The 25,857-nt window shown below is 50.0% G+C and overlaps 1 protein-coding gene across 2 annotated transcripts in view; it reads right to left on the bottom strand.

Annotated features, from left to right (window-relative positions):
• Positions 1-25,857, bottom strand: part of STX1A (syntaxin 1A) — a 105,459-nt gene that overhangs the window by 15,431 nt on the left and 64,171 nt on the right. For both annotated transcript variants that reach the window (XR_014574211.1, XM_083806209.1), the window contains exons 4-6: positions 23,393-23,467; positions 18,941-19,014; positions 1,454-1,562 (exon numbers count right to left, since the gene is read on the bottom strand). Coding sequence is in view for 1 of the 2 variants with exons in the window: in XM_083806209.1 (XP_083662335.1) it covers positions 1,454-1,562; positions 18,941-19,014; positions 23,393-23,467 (258 nt within the window). In the remaining variant the exon portion in view is untranslated. The remainder of the gene's footprint in view (positions 1-1,453; positions 1,563-18,940; positions 19,015-23,392; positions 23,468-25,857) is intronic.

Raw genomic sequence — 25,857 nt, 5'->3', positions numbered from 1 at the left:
CAGACTTTTACATTTTAGTCACAAAAACTCATGACACGCCTCTGCCCATGAAATTATTTGCAAAATGTCTTTCAGTATCTACTCGCCCTAACTTCCCCCTTGTCTGCTTATTTCCCTAATTATGGTGGTGTTAAGGTTCTTCTTTGCTGGGAGATGACCACATTTCTCTAAAGCTAACCATGTATCACTGATTCCCCAGAATAATCACTAGTAAAGCAGATTTTGTGGGCAGACAAAGATAGATTTCTCCTCAGTGATGGGCTCTGAATTACACAGTGAAATCTTAACAAGATCCTAGTGCCACAGTGGCTAACGGCCTCAGAGTTGTCACCCGGGGCCCACCTTCAGCCAGAAGACACCACCACTGCAGAGAACGACCACCATCCTGGGTCAGGGTTGTTATAAGGGAAAATGTTGAGAGCATAAAGTGCCCACATCTCAAGAGCTCACTTGTCTGTTATTATATATATTTCATTATACCTGAAATGAAAACCGCCCAGAGGAAAGTCAAGCACTGCTGCTACCTGGGCAGGGACTGATGCCCCAGATATATGTGGGAGTCAGGAACTCCCAAAAGCCTGTTGGAGTTCAAAATTAGCTGCAAACAAGAGAGAGAGAAATTTTTCTCTCTGTGCTCTCTGCGGTCTCCATGCAGCATTTAAGAAAACCTTGGGAGTTTTTGTGCTTTGCAGGATGCAGGCACACCTTGCCAGCCCTGCAGGCAAAGCAATGCTCTCAGTGCCTGGAGCAGAGGTGCCACGCACTGCAGTCTGCTTGCACCGTTGGGAGGAATGACAGCATCCAGGACAACACCCACCTTGTGCAGACGCTAGATGGATGGAGCCAACTCCCCAGTAAGGCACTGCTATTTGCCTTTCTTAACCAGGGCAGCTAAATAAGTTTGATATGATTAAGCTGAAAACCCTTGGGCTGATGATGGCTCTCCTCACTGCCTGCAGCCCTCATGTGCTCCTGCCAGAGCCCAGCAGTGCATGAGGCTTGCTGCCAGCTGTCTTAAGTGCCCACAGCAGCAGCATGCATGGCCAACCTGGGGTGCTTCAGAGCTGTGCTGGGTGTGCAGTGAGCAGCATCCTGCAGTGAGGTATGAGCACAAATCCAGATGTGATGAAAACCCAAACAGCAGAAGTGCCCAGCCATGTTGGCTGTAGGGACTGCACAGGTGTGGGAATCACTGGTTCCTCAGCACTGGTGGGCACACCAGCATTACTGACTACATTTTTAACAATGAAACACAGCAAAATACAAGGGACTGTCACTTGTCTCCCCTGTAGCAGGAGCACATTCCAGCCACTCCTGAGTGCACGCACAGTCCACGGGTACCTGGGTTTGGACACAGAAGTGTGCGCAGGTGTGGGCACCTCTGGCTCTGCCACAGATAGCGCAGGGTGCAGCCCCTGGCCGCCCAGCTGTACTCCCTACTGCATTTACTCACTGATCTCCAGCTGTCTCTGAATCCTGCCCTTGCAGCGCTCCCGGTAGTCAGTCTGCGTGGCGTTGTACTCAGACATCACTTCTACGAACTTGCGCGACAGCGTTGAGTGCTGCAGAGGGAAGAGCAACAGAGCAGGTTCAGAACCTGGCTGCTTCCAGCATCCAAACACCACTTCCAGCCTGGCGGCCACTCTCAAACTACAAGAGAATTCAAGGTGGACAACAGTGCACGACAAGGCTAGGACTGACCCTGAACCCTGCACCCCAGTCCAGGGTTTTCTCTCAGCCTCCAGGGTTCACGAGGGGTTGTGGCAGGCAGCAGAACCCTCGAGGCCAACACAGGTGCCTGCGCCAATCCCATGGTAGCTAGCTGGCAGGGGACATCTGCCAACAGATAGCAGCACTGGAGCTGGAACCCCAGTGCCACCCAGCCCATGCCCCTGGCTGTTCCTACAGCAGCACCAATCTGAGAACATTTCAGCGGTCTGTCAGAAGAAATGGGTAATGTGCTGGTAGAGAAGCAGGTCTAGCACAGCAGACAGACAAAACATCGCCCACCTGGTTCTGAACTTGGCTGTCCTGCTGGGAGTGGGCAGTGCCGCTGCCCAGCCTTTCCTGCCTGCTGCACCTCCCCAGGCACAGGCAGGGGCCAGCCACCGGTCAGGCTGGCGTGGAGCACTGGGGCCGGGCCAAGCAGGCTACGCTGCAAGCATGCAGCATGCTCTAGGACAGTCCTGTTTTCCCTCCCCATACTGGAGGGCCCAGACATTCCCCATGCCCCCCAAACCTCCCCCAAACTCTGTCCACCCATCCACTTCAGGAATTTCAGACAACAGAGCCTTTACAAATCGCATCACAGAATGGTTTGGGTTGGAAGGGGCCTTAAAGACCATCCAGTTCCAACCACCTGCCATGGGCAGGGACACCTCCCACTAGACCAGGTTGCCCAAAGCCCCATCCAGCCTGGACTTGAGCACTTCCAGGGATGGGGCATCCACAGCTTCTCTGGGCAACCTGTTCTGGTGCCTCACCACCCTCATAGTAAAGAATTTCTTCCTTATATCTAACCTAAATCTACTCTCTTGCAATTTAAAACTGTTACCCCTTGTCCTATCACTACACCCCCTGACCAAGTCCCTCCCCAGCTTTCCTGTAGGGCCCCTTTAGGTACCAGAAGGCCACTACATGGTCTCCCTGGAGCCTTCTCTTCTCTCTGCTGAGAGCTCTCCCAACCTGTCTCCACAGAAGTGCTCCAGCCTGTGATCATCCTCATGGCCTCCTCTGGACTTGCTCCAACAGTTCCACATCCTTCTTGTGCTGGGGGCCCCAGAGCTGAACACTGTACTCCAGTTGGGGTCTCAAGAGAGCAGAGCAGAGGGAGAGAATCACCTCCTTGATCTGCTGGTCTTACTTCTTTTGATGCAGCCCAGGGTACGGTTGGCTTACAGTTGCCAGTTTAGACACAAAGATGTTCTGTGGGACTGTACCAAAGGCTTTGTACAAGTCAAGGTAGATGACATTGATTGCTCTTCCCTTGCCCCACAATGCTGTCATAGAAGGCCACCAAGTTAGTCAGGCATGATTTGCCCTTTGTGAAGCTATGTTGCCTATCTCCGATTACCTCTCTGTCTTCCGTAAGCCTTAAAATAAGCTGAAATAGCTCTTTACACCCCTCCAGCCATTCATAAACAATGGGACTTTTTACCTGACCTGTGTTGTGGGTGTCACCACCAAGCTGCCTGCCACTGCAGTGCAGCTAACAGAATCATCCAGGTTGGAAGAGACCTCCAAGATCACCGAGTCCAACCTTTGACCTAACACAAGAACTCCACTAAACCGTATCACTAAGCTCTACATCTAGATGTTTCTTAAAGACCTCCAGGGATGGTGACTCAACCACTTCCCTGGGCAGCCCATCCCAATGCCTAACAACCCTTTCAGTAAAGAAGTACTTCCTAACATCCAACCTAAACCTCCCCTGGCGCAACTTTCGCCCATACCCCCTCGTCCTGTCACCAGGCACGTAGGAGAACAGACCAACCCCCACCTCTCTACAGCCTCCTTTAAGGTACCTGTAGAGAGCGATAAGGTCGCCCCTGAGCCTCCTCTTCTCCAGGCTGAACAAGCCCAGCTCCCTCAGCCGCTCCTCGTAAGACTTGTTCTCCAGACCCCTCACCAGCTTCGTTGCCCTTCTCTGGACTCACTTGAGCACCTCCATGTCCTTCTTGTAGTGAGGGGCTCAAAACTGAACACAGCACTCGAGGTAAGTACTCAAACATTGTACTGAACACAGTACTCCAGCTAAGCCCAGCTCCGCACATAAACTGCTCATCCCGAGTGCTGGTCCCATGGGGACACAGGGGGATGGCTGCACATCCCAAATCGAATGGCTGCCTCTAGAGCTGCCTGCCCACCTGGGGCTGATGTCACAGCAGAGCTGTCAGCCCCTGCACACAGAGCACCCTCATTGTATTTGGCTGCTTTCCATTTCCAAGGAAAGGCAACCAGATCCCAACCACAGCCAGTCAAACATACTGACCCCTGCCAAGCATCACCTGGCCACAAAGCTGGTGCTGCCCCTGGGTGGGAGCTCATCCCCCTTCACCCACCCAGAACCCACCTGTGCTGGGAGTGCCATGTGATACAGCTGCCCACTAACAAGAGAACAGCAAACAGCGAAGAAGATATTCCAGGAAAGCCAGGACAGAGCACCACATGCATCCAACATCCAAACACTTACACTTCATCAACAAGCCTTTTCCCCAACATGCCAGAACCTGAGTTTCTCATGCATGAGTCTTAAGGGAAGCCAAATTTGATGCTGTGTCAGGCAAGAACCGTTCATGCCCTTCTTCAGCCATGCAGCAGAAGTAACAGCATGTTGGAGTTTAAGAAGCGTTTGGACTGTGCACTTAGTGACGTGGTCTGAATTTTTGGGTAGACCTGTGTGGTGCCAGGAGTTGGACTCGATGATCCTTCTGGGTCCCTTCCAACTCAGGATATCCTATGATTCTATGATTGATGGGACTGGCCACATATACCGCACAGCCTGAACAGTCAGCATCCCACCTGCAGGCGACAGACATCTACAAGCTGGGGCCAGCCAATGGTACCCAGATGGGATGGTGCAAGGTGGGAAGCCAATGGTGCAAGGTGGGAAACCACTGAACTGTGTTATCCCAGTCTCACCCCCCCCCCCCCCCCCCAGACTGCTCATGCAGGCAGACTCCAGGAGCAGGAGCAACAGGTGATGTGGAAAAATGGTGGAGGGAGAAAGGAGAAGAGGAGACAGAAAAGGGACAGGAAAACAAGATATCCAGAAAGGATGGGAAAGAATGTAAGGAGAGAGAAAACTGAGAGTGACTAACAGGATGAAGGAACTCTTGGTAAAACAAAGAACTCTTGGCAAGCCACCAGAACGGCCTAAGCTCACAGTGAGTTACATACCATGGACAGCTGAAACAAAGGGCTGTACCTGAGCTCTGCCCAGCTGGAGGAGGCTTCAAAGCCTGTACATGGGCAGGACAGCTTCAATACAGCATGTCCCTGCACTCCCTGCACTGTCACTCCAACAGGCCAAACATGCACGATGCACACATGCATTCAGATGCTCCTACCAGGTGTCCATGTGTCCTGAGCAGCCCTGGCTAATGCACCCCTACCCCTACCTCCTGGGCACAGCACTGGAGACATCTTTAGATACACTTGCATTTGCTTTGCAGCTATTCTAAGCAAGAGGCAGGTCAGCATTTATGGCAGAGCCTCAGGCTCAGCCAATCTTATTCCCCTTCTGCTGGAAAACCTCACACGAAAGACCCTGGCAGTGTCAGCTTCAGCAAGCAGCCTCTGCTCGAGGCGCCCAGCCCGAAGCAAGGTCAGAACAGCTCCTGATCATCTTCAAGTCATAGCTAGAAATCCTGCAAAGATGTGATATACAGTCCAAGAGACTCCTGTTCTGCCTTTTCAAAATCATTTTCCTAAAATCCAGTTCATTCTCATTCAGCTGAAAGCTATCAACATATGTTGATCTGCAGCCAAATACAGCTTTAGGTGTTGAATGACACTCCTTTCTGCTAATCAGTATACCACACCATCTCTCTTTTACTTAAGTTATTCAACTTAGTGTTTATTCTGTCAGATTGTTATTTTACATTCCCACAGGCATACCACATGTCTATAAAACGCATTTGATTTTGAAAGAACACAGCGTTTCATGAAAAATGCACTAGAAAAAGCATTTTAAATGGCTTTTTAGTCATTAAATAAAAACTGCTTGAATATTCAGAGTAAATAAAAAGCACATCAATATGTACCTTGCATTTGAAATAAATTCATTAAACAGAAAATACTAAGTAACATTATGAAATGGGGTTGTTTCACCTAGGGCCAGTAACAATTTACTCCTCAAATGCTGGGAAAGCAACCCACTTTGCTGAACCACCAAGATGGATTTCCAAAGAGCTCATGCGGAACCAGCGGCCTCTGGGTACCTATGGAGTGCTACAAAACACCCACAAAGCATATACTGAAACCAAGGACCTTGTCCTATAAAACTTTTTCTATTTAAGAGAAAGATATTTCTGAAGTGCTCTTCCTGTGTGGACTCCTGTGGGGCACCCCAGCCTTCCTCCAGAGCTCCCACTGGGGATACAGGGGAAGCAGAGTTCCTCCTCCTGAGTTTCCACCAACTGGGTTTCTTTCACAGTGTATGAACTAGTCCAACCAAGGTGAAAATTTCCACTGCATCAGCTGGATAAACAAAGCCCAAAAGCAATTAAAGCAAAAGCTATTCTGAATAACAAATACTGACATTTGGAAGAGTGAAAATACTAGTGTTCACTCCGCTATGAACTTGAAATAACTTTCATACTTATAGAAACACTGAAAATACTGGCCCCATTTCTGTGAACCTGCATCTCTGGCAATATTTCTGAGCTGGGGATACCCTCAGGAGCTGCACAACTCCCTGTGACCCTAAAGTACCTGTATCTTTTTCAGATAGGCAGGGTGCTTTATTCAAACTACTGACGTGATGTGGTGACAAATAGGGTGGTGTTAATGTAATGAATTTAGAACATGAAAACATCTTTTCCACGGTGCAGAAACAGCTCAGGAGCCAGGCTGCCCTACTGGCCAGTTTGCTGGGGCTCGTGGACTTTGGGACAGCCATCGGCTCTTGTCCTCATGGGGGACTTCAACTTCCCAGACATATCCTGGACATGCAATACAGCTCAGAGGAAGCAGTCTAGGAGGATTCTGGAGAGCGTGGAAGATAGTTTCCTGACACAGCTGGTTAGTGAGCCTACCAGGGGAGGTGCCCCGCTGGACCTTCTGTTCACAAACAGAGAAGGACTGGTGGGAGATGTGGTGGTCAGGAGCTGTCTTGGGCAGAGTGACCGCGAAATGGTAGAGTTCTCTATTCTTGGCGAAGTCAGGAGGGGGACCAGTAAAACTGCTGTCTTAGACTTCCAGAGGGCAGACTTTGAGCTGTTCAGGACACTGGCTGGCAGAGTCCCTTGGAAGGCAGTCCTGAAGGGCAGAGGAGTCCAGGAAGGCTGGGCACTCCTCAAGAAGGAAATCTTACAGGCTCAGGAGCGGTCTGTCCCCACGTGCCCAAAGACAAGCCGGCGCAGAAGAAGACTGGCCTGGCTGAACAGAGAGTTGTGGCTCGAGCTTAGGAAAAAAAAGAGGGTTTATGACCTTTGGAAAAAAGGGAGGGCCATTCAGGAGGACTATAAGGACGTTGCAAGGATGTGTAGGGACAATATTAGAAAGGCTAAAGCTCATCTGGAGCTCAATCTGGCTACTGCTGTTAAAGATAACAAAAAATGTTTTTATAAATACATTAACACAAAAAGGAGAACTAAGGAGAACCTCCATCCTTTACTGGTTGGGGGTGGAACTTAGCGACGAGAGATGAGGAAAAGGCTGAGGTGCTTAATGCCTTCTTTGCCTCAATCTTTAGTAGCAAGACTAGTTGTTATCTGGATACCCAGTACCCTGAGCTGGTGGAAGGGGACGGGGAGCAGGATATGGCCCTCACAATCCACGAGGAAATGGTTGGCGACCTGCTACAGCACTTAGATGTACGCAAATCGATGGGGCCAGATGGGATCCACCCGGTGGTACTGCGAGAACTGGCGGAAGAGCTGGCCAAGCCGCTTTCCATCATTTATCAGCAGTCCTGGCTATCAGGGGAGGTCCCAGTCGACTGGTGGCTAGCAAACGTGACGCCCATCTACAAAAAGGGCCTGAAGGTTGACCCGGGTAATTATAGGCCTGTTAGTTTGACCTCAGTGCCAGGGATGCTCATGGAGCAGATTATCTTGAGTGTCATCACGCGACACTTGCAGGGCAACCAGGAGATCAGGCCCAGTCAGCATGGGTTTATGAAAGGCAGGTCCTGCTTGACAAACCTCATCTACTTCTATGACAAAGTGACGTGCTTGGTGGGTGAGGGAAAGGCTGTGGGTGTGGTGTACCTTGATTTCAGTAAGGCTTTTGACACCGTTTCCCACAACATTCTCCTCAAGAAACTGGCTGATCATGGCTTGGACTGGTGTATGCTTCGTTGGGTTAGAAACTGACTGGATAGCCAGGCCCAAAGAGTTGTGGTGAATGGATTTAAATCCAGTTGGAGGCCGGTCACTAGTGGAGTCCCCCAGGGCTCAGTACTGGGGCCAGTCCTCTTCAATATCTTTATCGATGAGCTGGATGAGGGGATCGAGTGCACCCTCAGTAAGTTTGCAGATGACACCAAGTTAGGTGCATGTGTCGATCTGCTCGAGGGTAGGAAGGCTCTGCAGGAGGATCTGGATAGGCTGGAATGATGGGCTGAGGCCAAATGTATGAAGTTCAATAAGGCCAAGGTCTGGGTTCTGCACCTGGGGCACAACAACCCCAAGCAGCGCTACAGGCTGGGAGATGAGTGGTTAGATGCTGCCTGGCAGAGAAGGACCTGGGAGTATTGGTTGATAGTCAGCTGAATATGAGCCAGCAGTGTGCTCAGGTGGCCAAGAAGGCCAACAGCATCCTGGCTTGTATCAGAAACAGTGTGGCCAGCATGGCTATGGAAGTGATTGTCCCCCTGTACTCGGCTCTGGTGAGGCTGCACCTCGAGTACTGTGTTCAGTTTTGGGCCCCTTGCTACAAGAAGGACATGGAGGTGCTCAAGTGAGTCCAGAGAAGGGCAACGAAGCTGGTGAGGGGTCTGGAGAACAAGTCTTACGAGGAGCGGCTGAGGGAGCTGGGCTTGTTCAGCCTGGAGAAGAGGAGGCTCAGGGGCGACCTTATCGCTCTCTACAGGTACCTTAAAGGAGGCTGTAGCGAGGTGGGCATCGGTCTATTCTCCCACATGCCTGGTGACAGGACGAGGGGGAATGGGCTAAAATTGCTCCAGGGAAGGTTTAGGTTGGATATTAGGAAGAACTTCTTTACTGAAAGGGTTGTTAGGCATTGGGATGGGCTGCCCAGGGAAGTGGTTGAGTCACCATCCCTGGAGGTCTTTAAAAGACGTTTAGATGTAGAGCTTAGTGATACGGTTTAGTGGAGGACTTGTTAGTGTTAGGTCAGAGGTAGGACTCAGTGATCTTGGAGGTCTCTTCCAACCTAGATGCTTCTGTGATTCTGTGATTCTGTGATTGAGCCAGCGCCAAGGATAGACTCATGCTCCTGTGGAAGAGGCCAGCACCCTCATCTGCCCCAGGACCACAGCTGGAGGACCAGCCCTGTCCGATCTGCTAGTACACATCCTCACAGGTCTTCCCTGCCTTCATAGCTTCAACATAGCCCAGACAATTTAAGCAGTCAAAGAGCAGAGGGGTACCCCAGCCCACGTCAATGGACGGGGTAAGAGAAAGCTGTTCCTATGAAGGTTCCAGGTCCAATGAAGCTCTTTTGGCTGGCAATGACAACAGCAAAACCAGAATAAAAGTCCATAATCTTAATGCCTAGATACCACCACTACTCCTACTTTACAACATGCTGACAAGGGTGAACTAGCTCCTCATTTTTTCTTTTACTCAGTGATTTGCTCACAGCAAAGTCTGTACAAACGAGTAAAGCCCTTGTTGCAGAAATACCTACACAAGGATCACACTTAATGTACGAGACATCTAAATCAGATCTCCAGTTCAACCTGTCCCAACTCCCACACACAAAAGCACTTTTCAGAAGCAGGGCAGCTTCTTTGGGCTTCATTCTAGACAGATCAGAGCATGCTGCTCTGGCAGTATGGCAGAAAAAGAGTTTTAAAATGACAATTTTAACACCTTGGTAGGTTTAGCCATTGCATATTTTTCTCACAGACTGATGATTTAAAATTAATTTCAATCTGGTTCCTACTGGTTTCCTTGGCTCCAGATAGCATAAGCAAGTGAAGGTGAGCCTGGCCACATGCCAGGCCCTGCACGAAACCCCTTCCCACTTTCCTGCACTAGGGAGGTGCAGACACTGGATGGTTCCACTGTGCTGTGCTGAGCCCAGGCAGCAATCTGCAGCACCAGCTGCACTGAGGGCAGGCAGGATCTCAGACACTAGGAGAGAGCTGGGAGCAGGGCCAGGTTCCAGGGAGCACAGACATGCTGCTGAGTGCCCAAGAAGGAGCTGGGAAAGCCAAAGCTCAGCTGGAACAGTGTGAGTGTTGTGCAGGATGGCAAGATGGGCTGCCGAAAGTACCAGTGAGCCTGAAGAAGCCCCAGTGACCAGGGAAATTGCCAAGGAAAAAGTTAAATTTTGCTCTTTTGCCTCAGGCCTCTTGGCCTCCTAGAGTCCTCTGACCAGAAGCCAGAGACATGAAGAACTACCCACAGAGCAGGATGTAGGCTATGGGAGAGCTTACACCAGCTGGAGATACACAGGTCCATGGGACCTGGCCCATGTCACTGTAAAGGGCCTCTCCATCATCTTCCAAAGACAGCAGTGACCATGGGTGATTCCAGAGGATTGGCAAAAGGTAAAAATTAGACCAATCTTTTGGTAAGAGAATCTGGGAAACCCAAGTCTGCTCGGCCTCCCCTGAGTCCTCCCGGAAGGACAAGAAGATAATTGGAAACAGCCAGTGTAGATTTACCAGGGGCAAATCATGCTGTACTAATCTGGTTGCCTTTTCCAATGAGATGTCTGGCTGTGCAGATGAGAGGAGAATAAAGAATGGTGTATATCGTGAGTTTAAGGCCTTTAGCACAGACTCCCACAGTACACTTATAGCCATTTTGATAAGAGATGGGCTGGATAAGGTGGATGGAAAATTGGACAGCTAGACTCAGAGGGCTGTGAACAGCAATACAAAGTCCAACAAGTGGCCAGTTCCTAATGACAATCCTTCCATGTGTGATGCTGGGGACTATATGTTAAGAAGCTTTATCACCAAGCTGGCATGACAGAGTAGAGTGCATTTTCAGCACATTTGCAGAAGACATCAAATTGGGAATTTGGAAGGCAGGGCTGGCATTCAGGGGGACCTCAAAAGTCTGGAGAAAGGGGCTGATGGGAATCCCATGAAGTTCAAAGGGAAATGCAGGGTCCTGCACTGGGGACAGGAATGCACGCTGCAGGATGGGCTAGGGGCCAGCTGACCAGAAAGTAGCTTTACGAAAGCCCCTGAAGTCCTGATGGAGAAAAGACCATGCCCAGGAGTCAGCAGTGAGCAGGAGGACAGCCAGCAGGGCAAGGACAGGGATTACTCCTTCCACCTGTCAATTGTGAGACCACACCTAGAGTGCTGTGTTCTGAAAGGGGCTTCCCTAGAGAAGTCACATGGGAGTGAATACAGTTGAGGCCACTGAGATGGTCTAGGCTGGAGCACAGGGCAAATAAGGACAGGCTGAGAGAAGCGGGTTAGGTCAGCTAGAGGTCTCAAAGCTCAGGGGGATCTTAGAATCCCCCTGGGAAGAGAGAAGATGGAGCCAGACTCTTCTTGGAGGTGCACAGTGGCAGGACAAGAGGTGATGGACCAAGCTGGAATATAGGAAATTGCAAAATTTCCTACAGGAAATTTAACTGGAAATCATCACAAGAGCGGTCAAACACTGGACAAGGGCCTAGAGGACCCATGGACCTGATGCCCATGACATCTCCATCCTTATAGATACCAAGAATGCAGCCTGACAAGGCCATGAGTAACCTGATATGGCTGGCATGGCTCTGGAGCAGGGACTGAGATCTCCTGACTTCCCCTCTCACTGATATACTGTGATCCCATGATCAGGAACAAATCCAGATGGCAGATTTCTAGCTGGGCCACTGGCTTGTTGCTGGATGGCTGAGTCCAAGGAGGACACCTGCACTTGCTCACAGACAGTGCCAGCTGCAATATCTCCATTACACTCCCCGGGGCAGTGAATCTGTCCCATAGCACCAAAAATCTGAAATTGCACAGCAGCGCACCAAATAACAGGGCAACACCATCAAGGGCCATGGACATTTTCACACTAATTGTATAACCCAGCCAGAAAGTTACAAATACAAATGATTAGCAGGGGAGATTCTGGAGCTGCCCTGTATGGAAAGTGAGATCAGCATCATCCCAAACTCTACAACAAACTGGAATGCAGATAACTCTCAACTCAGAGCCAAGTCACTGCCTTACCGTAAGCTCACCCCACACTGTTTCCCTGGGGACAGCTACAACAGTTGTGCTGGCACAGCTCATCCGTCAGGCACTCACAGCCCAGCAGTGCCACTTGCCAGGCCCACAAGAGCCGTCAGCCCTACACACCTGCAGCGCATGATGACGAGCAAAGCCAGCAATGCAGCCCTAGGGTGACGCTGCTCTGTGCCCAGCTCTGCTCCCAGCCTCCACCATCCCGAGCACGTGCTGAACACACACATTGCTGTGCACAGGGTCCCAGCACAGGGTCAGCATCCGTGAGAAGACAAACAGTCAGAGACTGCCTGGATCACAAGCCCAAGCCCGGAAGCGGAGCATTGTGCTACATCATCCCCTTCAGCATGGCAGTGCAGGGGCTCTGAGCTTTCAACCTGCATTGGGTCCCCACCAGGCTTTGATGGAAGGAAGCCTCACTATATCTGGAGGCACTGGGATGCAGGAGAGCAAGAGGAGGTAAAAGATACCCAAATTTCTTCAGTTCCTTCCAGGGGATGAAGGGAGATGGCGGTTAAGAGCTCCCAGCTTTGCTGTTAACCCTTTTCCGGAAAACGAGCTTTGGGACCGGTCCCTGGGGCTGTGCAGCTGTGTGCTCCTATTTTCCTGCGGGCTGTTTGGGCACACCCATGTACCACATGCCTGGTCTCCACCTTCTTGCCTCTGCCACCCGCACCTGTATTTGAGATGGCAAACCACTGCTGAAGGGCACATCATGGAGCAGAGCTGAGAAGAAAGCTTGGTGGTGGTGGTTTCACAGCACTGCTGGAAGCACGCAGCAACAGCAGTGTCTTTGGAGTGGTGAAGGAAGAGGTGTTTTTTTTTTTCTGGGAAGAGACCTGCTGACATCCCCACACACACTGCCCAGTTTGTGCAGAGCTGTGCCTGTGCCAGGGCCCCTCCCAGAGTTAGGAGAGAAGAGATGGCACGCAGATGCTGTCCTGCTTTGCTGTATACTGTTTCACTCTGCTTTGCTTTGGCTTTGCTATGTCCTGCTAAAAGCAAGCCCCAGCAATTGTCATTTCCACTTGCTCTTGAGACACATTTCAAGCCTTTCTCTTGTATCTGTTTTGCACAGCACGGTTTCCCCACTGCCTGAGGCTCAGCCATGACAGCCTCTCACCACTTGTGCAGGGTCTGGAGGATGCTGGGCTCTGTGCTGGAAGCTGCCTTTGCAGAATTAGTTAATGTCACTGTAGTACTGATTAGGCATTGACTGCAGCATAGGGGAGCAGTCTACACAAGTGGCTTTATGGGCTGAAAAGGAGTAGAAATGCCCCAAATCCTCTTGCTTCCCTGCAAAGGGCATTGAGAAAGTATGATTTATATTTGTGTGTAAAACCTCTGCAAGAGAGGCACAAGAGGTGTCCGGATCCCCACGCATAGGCAATGAAGAGCAGTGCTGGCAGCTGCTATTTGCATTATCAGTTTAATGGTTTGCTAAAAGACCTTTGCTGCGGAACAAGGACACATTTGACTGCTCTGAGATATCTTTTTTTTTTTTCATTCATGTTTTGCCAGTATGACCAGAGAGAACAAAGTACCAAAGCTCACTCTGAAGCAAAGAAGAGGCAAATGCCGAAGAAGCACTACCAGAGCAATGGCTCCATTTTGTAAGGTGCTCTTCCACTGAATGCTCACCAGTGTGTTGGCCAACCCGCAATAAAAACTACACAGCAGCACTGCGTGGTGGGGAATTAAAGACAAAGTTTCAGCCCAGGGCAAGTTCGTTTTAAGAAGCTGTGACCATGCGACACCTGTTAAAGGCTCACAGCCCTGCACCAACCACACAGACACCCCATACACGCCCTGAACACAGCCTATCACAACTCAGACAGTTTGCCCAGCCATCACAGCATGACTAACCCAAGGTGAATGACTCAAGTATGGCTGAGCACTGGCTGAAAACACAGCAAGGTCACATCACCAACCTGGATGCTGGCAGAGGCCAAGGCCAGGTCTGACCTCCTGAACTCCCATGGCTGAGCGTTGCAGCAGGGATGGGCAAGACTGCTTAAGATACAGAGGCTCAGCACCAGAGTGCAGTAACTAACCTAGCGAAGCTCATTAAGACTGCACAGAACAATAAGTTGATTTATTAAATAAAATGTGTTTCACTCACACTCACTCCTGGATTCACTCACTTTCTCATGCTCCAAATTCACAAGCCCAAAAACACACATGGCCAGCAGTGTTTGTGTGTGACACATCTTATGAGTCCTCCTCACGTGTCCTGGGATCTTTGTTACTGGTGGCCACAGACTGGTTTGGGATGTACCTTCTGTGCTCTTCAAGAGCTGACAGTAACACTGATCTTACACCCTTTCACCCTTACCTGCCTTGGGTCTTTAGGCAGCACAGCTGATACGTAATTATGGAATGATTAAGATTGTACAGGACATTTAGAGGTCCTTCTCATCTGTTCTGGAGTAAGCTGCCCAATGGTTTGCTACCTACCCTAAGCTTTCTTAGAAGCTGTATGCATCTGTGCTGGCATCTTGATAACCTTCTGGGTTAGGTGCCATCAACCCATGCCAATCCCTTCTTCCACCATTCCCTCTTCTGCTTCCACCTGTACACACTTCCATTCAAATTATCTAAATCTTTCTATTACCTGTGTCTACAGGAAGCCATGTGCAATGCTGTATAGCAAACCCAGACAGAGTGGGGGGTCCTGAACGACAGTAGGATCTGCTGAGTATGTTCCCAGCTGCCACACACAGGCTGGCAATCCTGAGCAGCAGTACCAGACTCACCACTTCTACATGACTGGGAAGGCACAGAGCTGCTCCTGTTTTCATCAATCACCAATGCAGATCACCTACCAGGACCAGAGTCAATTGGCTGCTTCTGTATACTGAAATGGTCTCTGCTGAGGGAAGGTGTGCACCAGAAGCAACAGTCCTTTGTATCTTAGATCCCAAATCTTTGAGCACAGAAGTGTCAGGCTAATTCACCTCAATCCGAGTGCAAAGTGGCAAAGAGGAGCAAAATACTGCATGCCGGACTTCCCACAAAGAAGGTAACGAGTTCTTACGGACCAGAGAGGACAAAGAAGCGCTTGTGCAGCTTTCTGAGGCATAAACATTTCAACAAGAATCCTTGGTCCTCTGTAGCAAGGACCAAGCAAGTAAACACTCCAGAGAAGTTACAACCAAGAACCACATGTAAGAAGCTGGGAACTTGTGGACTGAGCAGGCAGCTGGGGTCACCTCGGAGTGACCCGCCTCCCCCAGCACAACCACTGTGACAGTTGCACAAGAGGTGGTTTACAGGGTCGAGGCCAAAAGTGAAGCTTTCAGCCCATACATGAGCCAGCAGCCAGTAGCTTTATAGACCAGGCTGCTTTAGCGAGGGCAGTGCTGAAGTCAGACCCAATGCTGGGGTGCAGCAGCACCCAGGTGTCAGTCATGGCTTCAAACACTCAACTGGCTGGCCCAGATAACTCTTGCACAGCAGGGCCAGATAAACCCACCTTCATTGTGGGTCTGCTGGAGGATCACCCCAAAGGCAGCAGTAGCTCAGTGCATGAGGAAGGGAGAAACCGTGCTTGCTGGTTTGGTTGGGATAGAGTTAATTTTCTTCATAGTTGCTGGTAAGGTGTTATGCTTTCGGATTTGTAACGAAAACTGTGCTGATAACACACCAATGTTTTAGTTGTTGCAGAGCAGTGTTTACACGAAGCCAAGGACTTTTCAGCTTCTCATGCTGCTCTGCCAGTGAGGAGGCTGGGGGTACACAAGAAGCTGGGAGGGGACAGAGCCAGGACATCTGACCCCAGCTGGCCAAAGGGGTATTCCATAACTTAACTGCGTCATGCTGAACAATGAAGCTGGGGGAGTTGGCCAGGGGGGCTACTGTTGCTTGGAGACTGGCTGGGCACTGGTTGGCTGGTGGTGAGCAATTGCAATTTGCATCACTTGTTTTAGTTTGGCTGAGGTTTTCTCTTCACTCACCCTTTTTCTTTTCTTCTTTTTTCTTTTTTCTTTTTTTCTTTTTTCTTTCTCTTATTAAACTGTCTTTATCTTGACCCACAAGTTTTCTAAATTGCCTTTCCAATTCTCTTCCCCCACCATCCCACTGGGGTGAAGTGAGCAAGCAGCTGTTTGATGCTCAGCTGGCAGCTGGGGTTAAGCCACAACACCGTGTTATACCCCATGCTTGAGAGAGCCCTTGCAGACACTCTTCCCCACTGTGCCCATGGCTTGGGGCACAACAGGCGTGGAGTGCTTGGGGCTAGGAGGCCAACATCGAGCACACCTAATGCCTCTCTAAAAGGGCTTGATGCCTCCTGCCACAAGAGCATCCAGGGCTTCTCAGCAGCCGGAGCACGAAGGCAGCTGCCCACAGGGAAGAGGACCATATGCTGATGGAGGGGGGGTTGCTAGAGGGGGACCCTCCCCACAGGCTAATGGGAATCATTGCCCTTGCAGGCCTGAGGAGCAACTGAAGTCAAAAGCATCCAGAACTGCACACACCACCCCTTGTCACAAGGTTGGCTAGGCTGAATGAAAGCAGCCCAGTGCTGTCAACATCTATTTGGCGTGAACTCTCCGAGATCTGGTATGGGAGTCTCAGCCTTCAAGGGCTCAGTGCCTCCCCTTAGCTAGAAATGGAGAAATCCACCCCCCAACAGCAGGACCTGCAGGAACAGCTCAGAAAAAGAGGCTTAGCTCTTTTAGATTAGCGAGCACGTCACCAAAATATTTCTTCTCATGTCACCTTTGAAAACTTTCACATGTTTATCAGGAAGAAATGAGGTTAGGGATGATTTACTGGCAGGCACACGTTTTTTTTTTTCCTCTCGAAGCATTAGGGTTCTATTTGCTTGTCCATCTCTAGTTAAGATTTGTGCAGCAGGGAGCTGCTCCACAGAGGACAATATGTGAATGACGGGAGAAGCTCTCATTAAATGATTCATGTAATCAAGTCTCTAACTTTCCTTCTGGGAGATGGAGGATCCAAAGTTATAAAAGATCATGTTCTTTTGAAATCACTTCCCCACGCAAATTAGCCCACATTTTCAGCCCATTACTGAGTAGTATGGCCAAGTTACACCATCTGTAAATGAAATACTTTTTTGCTTTGTACACTTTTTCTGGAGATAATTTATCTTGTCTTTGTCTAGTGCCATTTCATCAAGTTAAACTAGTCCAACTTTTAGAACACAAGACGTAGCCAACAATGTACAGACATAATGTACAGACCTGGAGTTAACAATGTGCTAGTAGGTGCAGTGCCAGGAACCACCTACACTCCCGCGCATGCCACAGACAGAGCATAGCAGCTCTGGTCAGCACTATAAGGCTGGCAGATGTGCTGGGGCCAAAATGCCAACACATACCTATGCCTGATCCAGATAAATCTGCACCACTGGCTGATCCAACAAAGCCACTGGAGCCGTGGCTTTGGTCTCTCCTGCCTCCATCCCAATGTACTCTGCAATAATGGGACATCCAAGACAGTGCACAATTGCATAACTTCAACTTCCACATAAAATCTGTAAAAGTATGTCCCATTTTCTAATGGTACATGTTATTTAGGAACCAAAGCCCTGGCTTCAAAAGCAGCTGGACACCAACGATAACCCTGTCTTATGAGACCTCAGGTCATCAGTGGTCAAATGCTTCTGTGTTAACTTGAGACCTGTGAAAATGCCGCAGGATGTCCAAGTGGGGTGTGATGCTTGCTCATCTCCCCTGCCCCCAGTTCAGCACTACGTCCTTTCCCTCAGCACTTCTGTAATCAGCTGTTTGTGAGAGAAAAGCCTCTCTACGAGGCACTCCAACATATCTTTGATTAAACATTTCGTAGAATCACAAAATGGTTTGGGTTGGAAGGGACCTTAAGGATCATCTAATTCCAACTCTCCTGTCATGGGCAGGGACACCTCCCACCAGACCAGGTTGCTCAAAGCCCAATACAACCTGTCCTTGAACACCTCCAGGGATGGGGCATCCACAGCTTCTCTGGGCAACCTGTGCCAGTGCCTCACCACCCCCACAGTGAAGAATTTCTTCCTAATGCCTAATCAAAATCTACCATCTCTTAGTTTAAAGCCATTACACCTTCCCCTATCACTTACACTCCCTGATAGTCCCTCCCCAGCTTTCATATAGGCCTCCTTTAGGTACCAGAAGGCTTCTTTATAGCAAGGTCTCCCAAGCTACTTCTAGGCTATTTCTTGACTTTGAGGGGAGCAGAAGGGGAACTATTCATAATTATAGAATAATTCAGCCTTAAACAGACTTCAGGAGGTCATGCAGCCCAACCTGCAGCTCAGAGAAGGGTCAGTGACTCCCAGTTTCTAGTGCATGTTGTTGGACCTACAGAGCCCTGTGCCCCTCAACCCCCATCTCTTGTAAAGCCAACATTACCCATCTCCCTTGGCTGCAGACAAGAAGCAAGAGAAGCATGACCCCTCATCAAAACTGAGCATAAAGCAGCCTCAGGACCTACTTGGGTGGAGGAAAGGGAGGTGCACCCCTTCATGCCTCAGTCTCATTAACAAAACTCAATTCAGCATGTTAATCTCATGCAACATGGTCAGTTCTTATGGAACAACTTTGTGTCACTCCCCTGGAAAAGCTTTGGCAATAAACCAAGTCTCTGCCTCTACATCCGTGGATAACCCTATTAATCTTAAAAGCCCACTGAAAGAAGGTGCACATTATTGGTGGTTTCACTGGAACAAGAGGGAAAATTGCATCAGCCCTTCAAGTCTAACATTTCACAGACTGCAAGGCCACACAGAGGTGGAGCAGCAACCACAGCCCCAGCAGGGAAGAACATTTCCAACAGGCTGCAGGCTTGCACTCTGGCAGATAACCCATCTTTTTAGACTAAGGGAAAGCCCTCTCCAGTGACACCAGGGCAGAAACTCACCTGAGTTTTCCTTATCCTCAGGTCAGCAGATGACCTGTTCAGTCCTTCTTCTTGTTCAATGCTCTGCTCAATACCTGATTAGGGAAGAAAGATATGGATTATTTTACGCTGTTTAGAGAAGAAAAAGAGATTGTATGGCAAAGTGATTTTAAAAGATGGAAGCTTGTGAACTGGGGAGCATTTGGCACCGAGCAATCCCCAGTTTCTGACTCCAGCCTGTTGGTTTAGCTGGGCAGCACAGCATCATTTCATTAATGCAATGCACACATTCCAGTTCTAACCTGCTCCCTCCGTTTTCAGCAATTATCCATTCAGGCAGGAGGAATCAATGACTCTGTCTCCATAGGAGTGGCAGGGGCTTAGGCGGGGTGCAGGACTGTGCCCAGGCACCTGGGCATACAAGTGTCACAGGCGCTCTGACCAACATGAGTCCTCTTCACCACCAGCTCCTGCAGCTTCACCCGCACATTTGGTCAGGCATGCCAGACAGTGTCCCTCCCCAGCTTTTGTATAGGCCTCCTTTAGGTACCAGAAGGCTGCTTTATTGCAAGGTCTCCTAAGCTACTTCTAGGCTATTTCTTGACTTTGAGGGGAGCAGAAGGGGAATTATTCAGAATTATAGAATAATTCAGCCTTAAATGGACTTCAGGAGGTCATGCAGCCCAACCTGCAGATCAGAGAAGGCATGCCAGGAAGTGTTAATGAAGACTCAGAAGATGAAGGCACTCATCTCTCTGGCAGGCACTGTCCTTTACCTGCATTACAGCTGTGCCTGGCCACAGGACCGACTCAGTGCTGTCAAAAGCATTAGTCACTCCCAGGCTGGTAAGCAAGGGTTTCGGCAAAACTGATGTGATGCTCAGCTCTGATCTCTGTACTTTCTGGTATTCAAACAAAATGGAACACAGTGCTCTTCTCCCCTGCTATGCAGGATGAGGAAATACAGAGTTAAAATGTCTCTGTGGCAAATACCAAAGCTCAAGACTTCTCCAGGGGCCCTATAAACAGCAGGTCAGCCCTGCACAGGAGAGACCACAATGCCCAGGCTGGAGAGCAGGCCTCATCTTGCTGAACATTCCCCTTCAGCAAAGCAGAGATTTGTCCTTTTAATTATGCCATAGTACAACTAACTGAGATTAATTTTTCACTTACCCGAAGACCACAAATAACAGCACAGAGGAGCGCTGCCCAACTCAGTGTCCCACTGGGGCCCAGGCAGGGAGAGGGAATGGTGTTGCACAGTAGGAGGTCTGCCACAGAGCAAGGCAGTGCAAATCCCCTCATGGTCAGCCCAGAACATGCTAATTCAATAGCTCCTATGTTACAATCTTTACAGGGAGTTAAAAAGGCTGGAAGAAAGCTCCCACCAGCAGGCTGGCACAGTGTACAGAGCTACACACCTCCCGGTAGACCAGCATGAGCTGGTGGCACTCCCCGAATTAGGCTGAAATGCCCCATTCCTGATGTAGACATCCCACAGCTCTCCAAGCCTGGCCCTGGCACGTTCCATGCTGCAGCACAACCCGCAAGCCCGGCACAGGACAGGTCCCTCCTGCAGCAGGGGCTCCCCAGGGCCAGCCAGTGCATCAGGGACACCACCAGCAATGTGGGCGTTTCTGTGCTTGCCATGTGCTGGTCAGTGCAGGTGGCCCCGCAGCACCACTCTGCAGACAGCAGCAGCACTGAAGCTTCTAAGGAAGAGAGGGCCTAGGGAACATATCGTGGTGCTTGCAGAGGGAGTCATACAGCACAGTGTGCTCCAGGGAAGTGCTAGAGAATATCAGCACAAATTCTGCATTTCCTCCTATTCTCTTCTGGAACAAGCGTCTGTATCTGGGGTATCTTGAAAGGTTCCATCCCACACAACCAGGCAGCCGTGGCACTTTTCACATGCATACCCCTGCCTGGGAGAGTGACTGGATGCTGCCTGCACAGCACGTTTCATCAGCAATTGGTCTTCCTCAGCATTTGTCATAAATCATTCCCTGTTGCCAAGGAACAGGATTGGCAAACATTGTACATTTATAATAATTAATAAAATCACATTTTCCTAAGAAGCTGGTAATTAGAATTAGCCACTGCATGAGCAATATCTCTCCTAAAGAAGTCAATCCATTGTCAGCAGATGGTGTTTTTGATCATTCCTGACTGTTTTCTTTCATTGACCATGCTTGCCATGAGGTGATTTGGGACAAGGCACAAGGACTAACAGTCTGCTTCTCCAGGTAAATACAATACTGGTGAGTCTTTTCTGGAAGAAGGAAACAGGAATCAGAGCCTGTTCTGCAATTCTTCAGGCTCTCAAAGCCTCTTAAAAACAAAACAAAACAAAACATGTATGGAAAAGGATTTTTTTTGGTGTAATAGCATAAAAACCTGTGATTTATAGAGTATGTTGTATGTCCCCATAAGAAACCATTAGTGCTCGGCTCTTCTTCCAGTGACTGCTGTGAAATCTGAAGTAACCACAGCAGCAGCAGCAGCTGGTGCCACTGCTTTGTTTGGAGGGGACAGCAGTGGGGCGCCTCCCAGAGTCCCCCCTGAAGAAACTCTGTTCTGTCACTTTGCACAGGGAGAGCTCCTTGGGTACTCTGGATGCGGGCTTGCAGGCATCACTGCAGCAGGACATACTACACCCTGTCCCCACCTAGGCTCCAGAGATCTCAGTACTGTGAGGCTCCCCACCCAGAGGGGCCCTGCTTCTTTGGAAGGGATCCCCTGGTCTGCAAAACACATAAGCTGGTACCTCAGTTTCCATCCTGGGTCTAGGTGAGATCACTTCTCAGGAGGACAGAGGGAGCAAGGGAATAACAGAGGTGTAAGTGCTCCTTCTGGCATCCAGACAGGCCACAGTCACACTAGTGGAGACAAATCTGACAAATAGCTCCAGCCACATCCAAGTCCTCCATGACTGCAGGGCTCCCATGAAACCTCAGGATCAAGAAGAATGCTGTTGGTGCAGGGGAAGCACCAGCTCCTTGCCCAGCCCTTCAGGTACAGCCAGTCTCCTGCAATGAGCTCTTCCAAATCCCACATGGTCCCAAGACCAGTGCCAACAAATCCGAGCCCTGCCAGTGCAACCTGCCTCCTGCCCCAAGATGCCACCACCCCTGGGGTCTGACCTTGGGTACTCAGGCTCCTTCAGCAAAATGGGCTCAGCCAAGTGCTCCAGTGCAACCACAGACATCTGCGGGTTGACAGACACATCGTCCTCTCTTTGCTTGTCAAAGAGATTGATTCTTCTGACTGCAGAAACTGTGAGTCACACCGCGCTCTGTCCCCAGGCCACCCATGGCAGAAGACACACCAAGACAATGGAGCATGCTGATGAGACGGGACAACCTTCCCCAGGCCCACAGCTTCTTTCTCGCCCACCACCAGCCCCACAGAGCCTCTGCATCGGGACCCTATGGCAGCACAGCTGGGATAGCAGGAGGCCCCACTGCTCAGCACAGAGCTGTCCTGCTGCCACTGGTGAGGCAGTCTGCACTGCAGATGGAAAAGCAAGGGATGACGAGACCAGCCCTGGCAACCCAACCCCTTTGGCCTTGCCACAGGTGTGCTTGGAGCCCAGGCTCACCAGGCGAGCCCAATGGCCTGCCTGCCAATACTGGCATGGGCTGGCCCGAGACTCCGCAGCAGGGACTTGTGCATAAGGCTGCTGGGTGCTCATGTCCTGGGACAGAGACTCAGTAGCGTGACTTCATAAAAGGCAAACAGAAGTAGCTAGAGGATGCTAGAGAAGGGAAGGTGATGCACATTCCCACGTGATCCCCACAAAGCAAAGGCAGAAGCCACCTCTGGCTGTCCCTTCCCCAGGTTGCCTGAGCACACACAGATAGGACTGGGCTGCAACAGGGCTCTGTTTGTAACCTGCCCTTTCCTACCTAGAGAAAAACACCCCAAAATTTCCTTGGCCTGCAACAAACACCAGCTGCTGCTGGCACAGGCTTGAGATGACAGCCAAGGCCCCATGGTAAGCTGAGCCAAGCCAACAGGCATTTCTGGTCATGGCACATCCCCAAAAACTATATTGTTTCCACACTCAGCACACAGCTCATTCTGAATGTGGTCACTCCCCAGCAAAAGTAATTTCTTGGTAAATGGAGAAAATGGAGGGTAAATCAGATGTTCCAGGTGAGATTGGACCTATGGGGAGAGAAGAGCAGCATGTGCCCACTGGGGTTTGGGGTTACGCTTGCTGTCAGGATGAGTTTGTGTGTGGTTAAGAGAGCTGAGAGGAGTGAATGTTACAGCACAAGAGGGATGAGTAGGCAGTGCTGGCCCTGGGGACACAGAGCAGGAGGCCGGGAAGCATCCTGAGCACAGGAGGGCAGCAATGGTACCCCCTCCCTGTGCTGAACCTGCCAGCCCAGAGGCTGTAAGGCAGGAGTGCAGCGGGCATACCCCCTTACCTGGTGCCCCGTAGCAGCATCACAGGCAAATACTCACTCTTTAGCTTGGAGCGCACTTTGTTCGCTGTCTTTTTTATGTCAGACATCAGCTCTTCCAGCTCTTCCTTTGTTTCTGAGGAGAAAGAAAAGAGCAAACATGGGTGTGTTGTAGACACTGCTAAAATCTGTTCCCCAGCCCCATAGTATATGGGGCCCGGAGCTGACAGCACTGCCCCTTCCTGGCTGACGGAGTTGGTGGAGCACCTCCACTCCATGGACCCAGACAGATTCTCCTCCCAAGTCCTGAGCCTGGCCATAACCCAGCTGCTGGTCAGGCAAACCAGGGGACAGAGGAGCCGTACTGCAGGACTCCTGCCTGCACACCAAGCTAAACTCCCACATGCTCAGGGCTGTGCAGAAAGTGAAATGGAAGAGAGACACAAGTGACAGTGCTGGTTCCTGCAGTGAAAAGAAAACCTTGGCTGCACACCAATGCCCTTCTGCACACCAAGTGCCACAGTGTGAGACAATTTCCCTAGGGCTCTGCCACGCTGGCAAGCCCTCCCCAGGCCATTATAAATGGTTATGTCTTCCTCAGGGAAAGTCTGGTGCTCCTGTGCTCACTTTCCTTTTGCTCAGCAATAGGGATTTAGCTTGGCCATGCCTAGGCTCTCTTCTGCCCTGCAGCCAGCAGCTATCATTGACACTGTCTTAATAATAGCCAGTTTGTGCATATTCACTCCCCAGCCTGAATTCACTGCTTTTGGCAAAAATCTGTGGGCTGCAGTGGCACAGTGCTGGGAAACACTCCCAGTCCCACAGCCTGTGTCTCAGAAATGGCTCTGGGGAGCACAACAGCAGCAGGACTGTAAAACAATTCTCATATTTCAGTGTGCAGGGACACAGCAGACGCAAATGGAAACAAGTGCAAGCAAGTCCTTTCTCTCTGTACTCATTTACATCCCTACATACCCACATCCTCCTGTGCGACCAGGCCAAAGCACTGTGCATGCGGCTTCAGGCTCCCACTGGGAGAACAGCCCTATCAAGTGATGGGAGCCCATCATTGAGTCCCTGTGTATCTCCAGGTCCTTCTCTCCAAGACTGCAAAGGCTTTTACAGCAGTGACTCTCCTGGGCTGTCAGGAATATTGACTTGGGTACAAGGAGAAGGAAACTAAAGCGTATGACACGCTTGAGAGCAGTAAATCAGCTGAGAAAGCCCTGACTAACTGAAGAGGTTTGGCACAGGACTATCTATCCTCTCTCTTATGTGCAAATGTCAGAAATCAGGCAGTAATGCTCTGAACTCATCATCAAAACAGTGCAATTACTATGATGTCTCTAGACACTTGTGTCTTGTAGGACTTTTCTCTGCATTGCCACAGCATCTCCAAGCAACCATCCCTGCTTGGCAAACCTGGATCAGAACAAAGCTCCTTGATCTCCACCATGATCCTCTCCCAGAAACCAGTGTCCTTGATGGAGCTGAGATGTGCAACTCATGGTCCCGTATTTCAGAAGTTGCCAAACCCAGGCAAGAACCGCAGCAAAGCTGGAGCAGGTCGCACACCTCCTGTGCCCAGCACACAGGTACCCATCTGTGCTCGACCTGCACAAACGTTTGCTCCACACACCTGCAAAAAGGACACATGGCAAGAACCTCCTGCACTCCAACAGCATCCCACCTCAGCATGGGACCAGCACGTAGGTGCAGAGTAGACACAGTGATTCCCTCTCTGTGCTCATCCACAGGCTTGTGGCAGTTAAGCTGGCTCAACAGGGTCATAACCCTGACCTGACCATGAGACCAGCTGACCCCAATATTCAGCTGCAAGACCAGCACATCACAGTGTCTCAGGATGCAGATACTAAAGAAAGTACAAACTACCTGCCATTCAGATATGATTTCTCAGAAATCCTGCTATCCTACCACTCCCTCTTGATTTTGAGGGGATCAAGACTTAATTAAATAAAAATTTCTTTAATAGAGTCTAGGCACATTAACTGAGTGATTTCAATGACTGTGGTGGCTCTGATGCTGTACGCTTCTAGCTGGCAGTCACAGGCATAATTAGAAAATCATGATGCTGGGAATGTACTGGGGGAAGGTCACATCCTATCGATGCTTGTACACTTTTCTGACTCAGAGCTAAGCTTCAGCAGTGTTGGGAAAATGAGGAAATGAGCATGTCTGCAAATACCTTCTCCCAGGCTCCAGGTATTTCTAAACAAACCAACACAGCAGCCTCATTGAACACAAGGACAGTTGAGAGCTGGATTTGTTCACCTGGAAACAGGAACATGAAGGGGGATCCCACTGCTATCTCCAACTGCCCAGCAGGAGGGAGGATAGAAGCTGGAACCAGACTCTTCTTGGAGGTGCAATGGAACAGGACAAGCAGCGATGGAACATGCTGCGACATGGGAATTTCCAAAGAGATTGGAAAAGATTGTCATTGTGAACACAGTCTGGACTCAGAGATGATATGGGATGTCCATCCTTAGAGCAATTCATCACATG

This window comes from Anser anser, assembly GCF_964211835.1.
Source record: "Anser anser genome assembly, chromosome: 20".
NCBI lineage: Eukaryota > Metazoa > Chordata > Aves > Anseriformes > Anatidae > Anser > Anser anser.
Note: the sequence above shows the minus strand (reverse complement) of the source record. Positions and strands in the feature narration are given on the sequence as shown.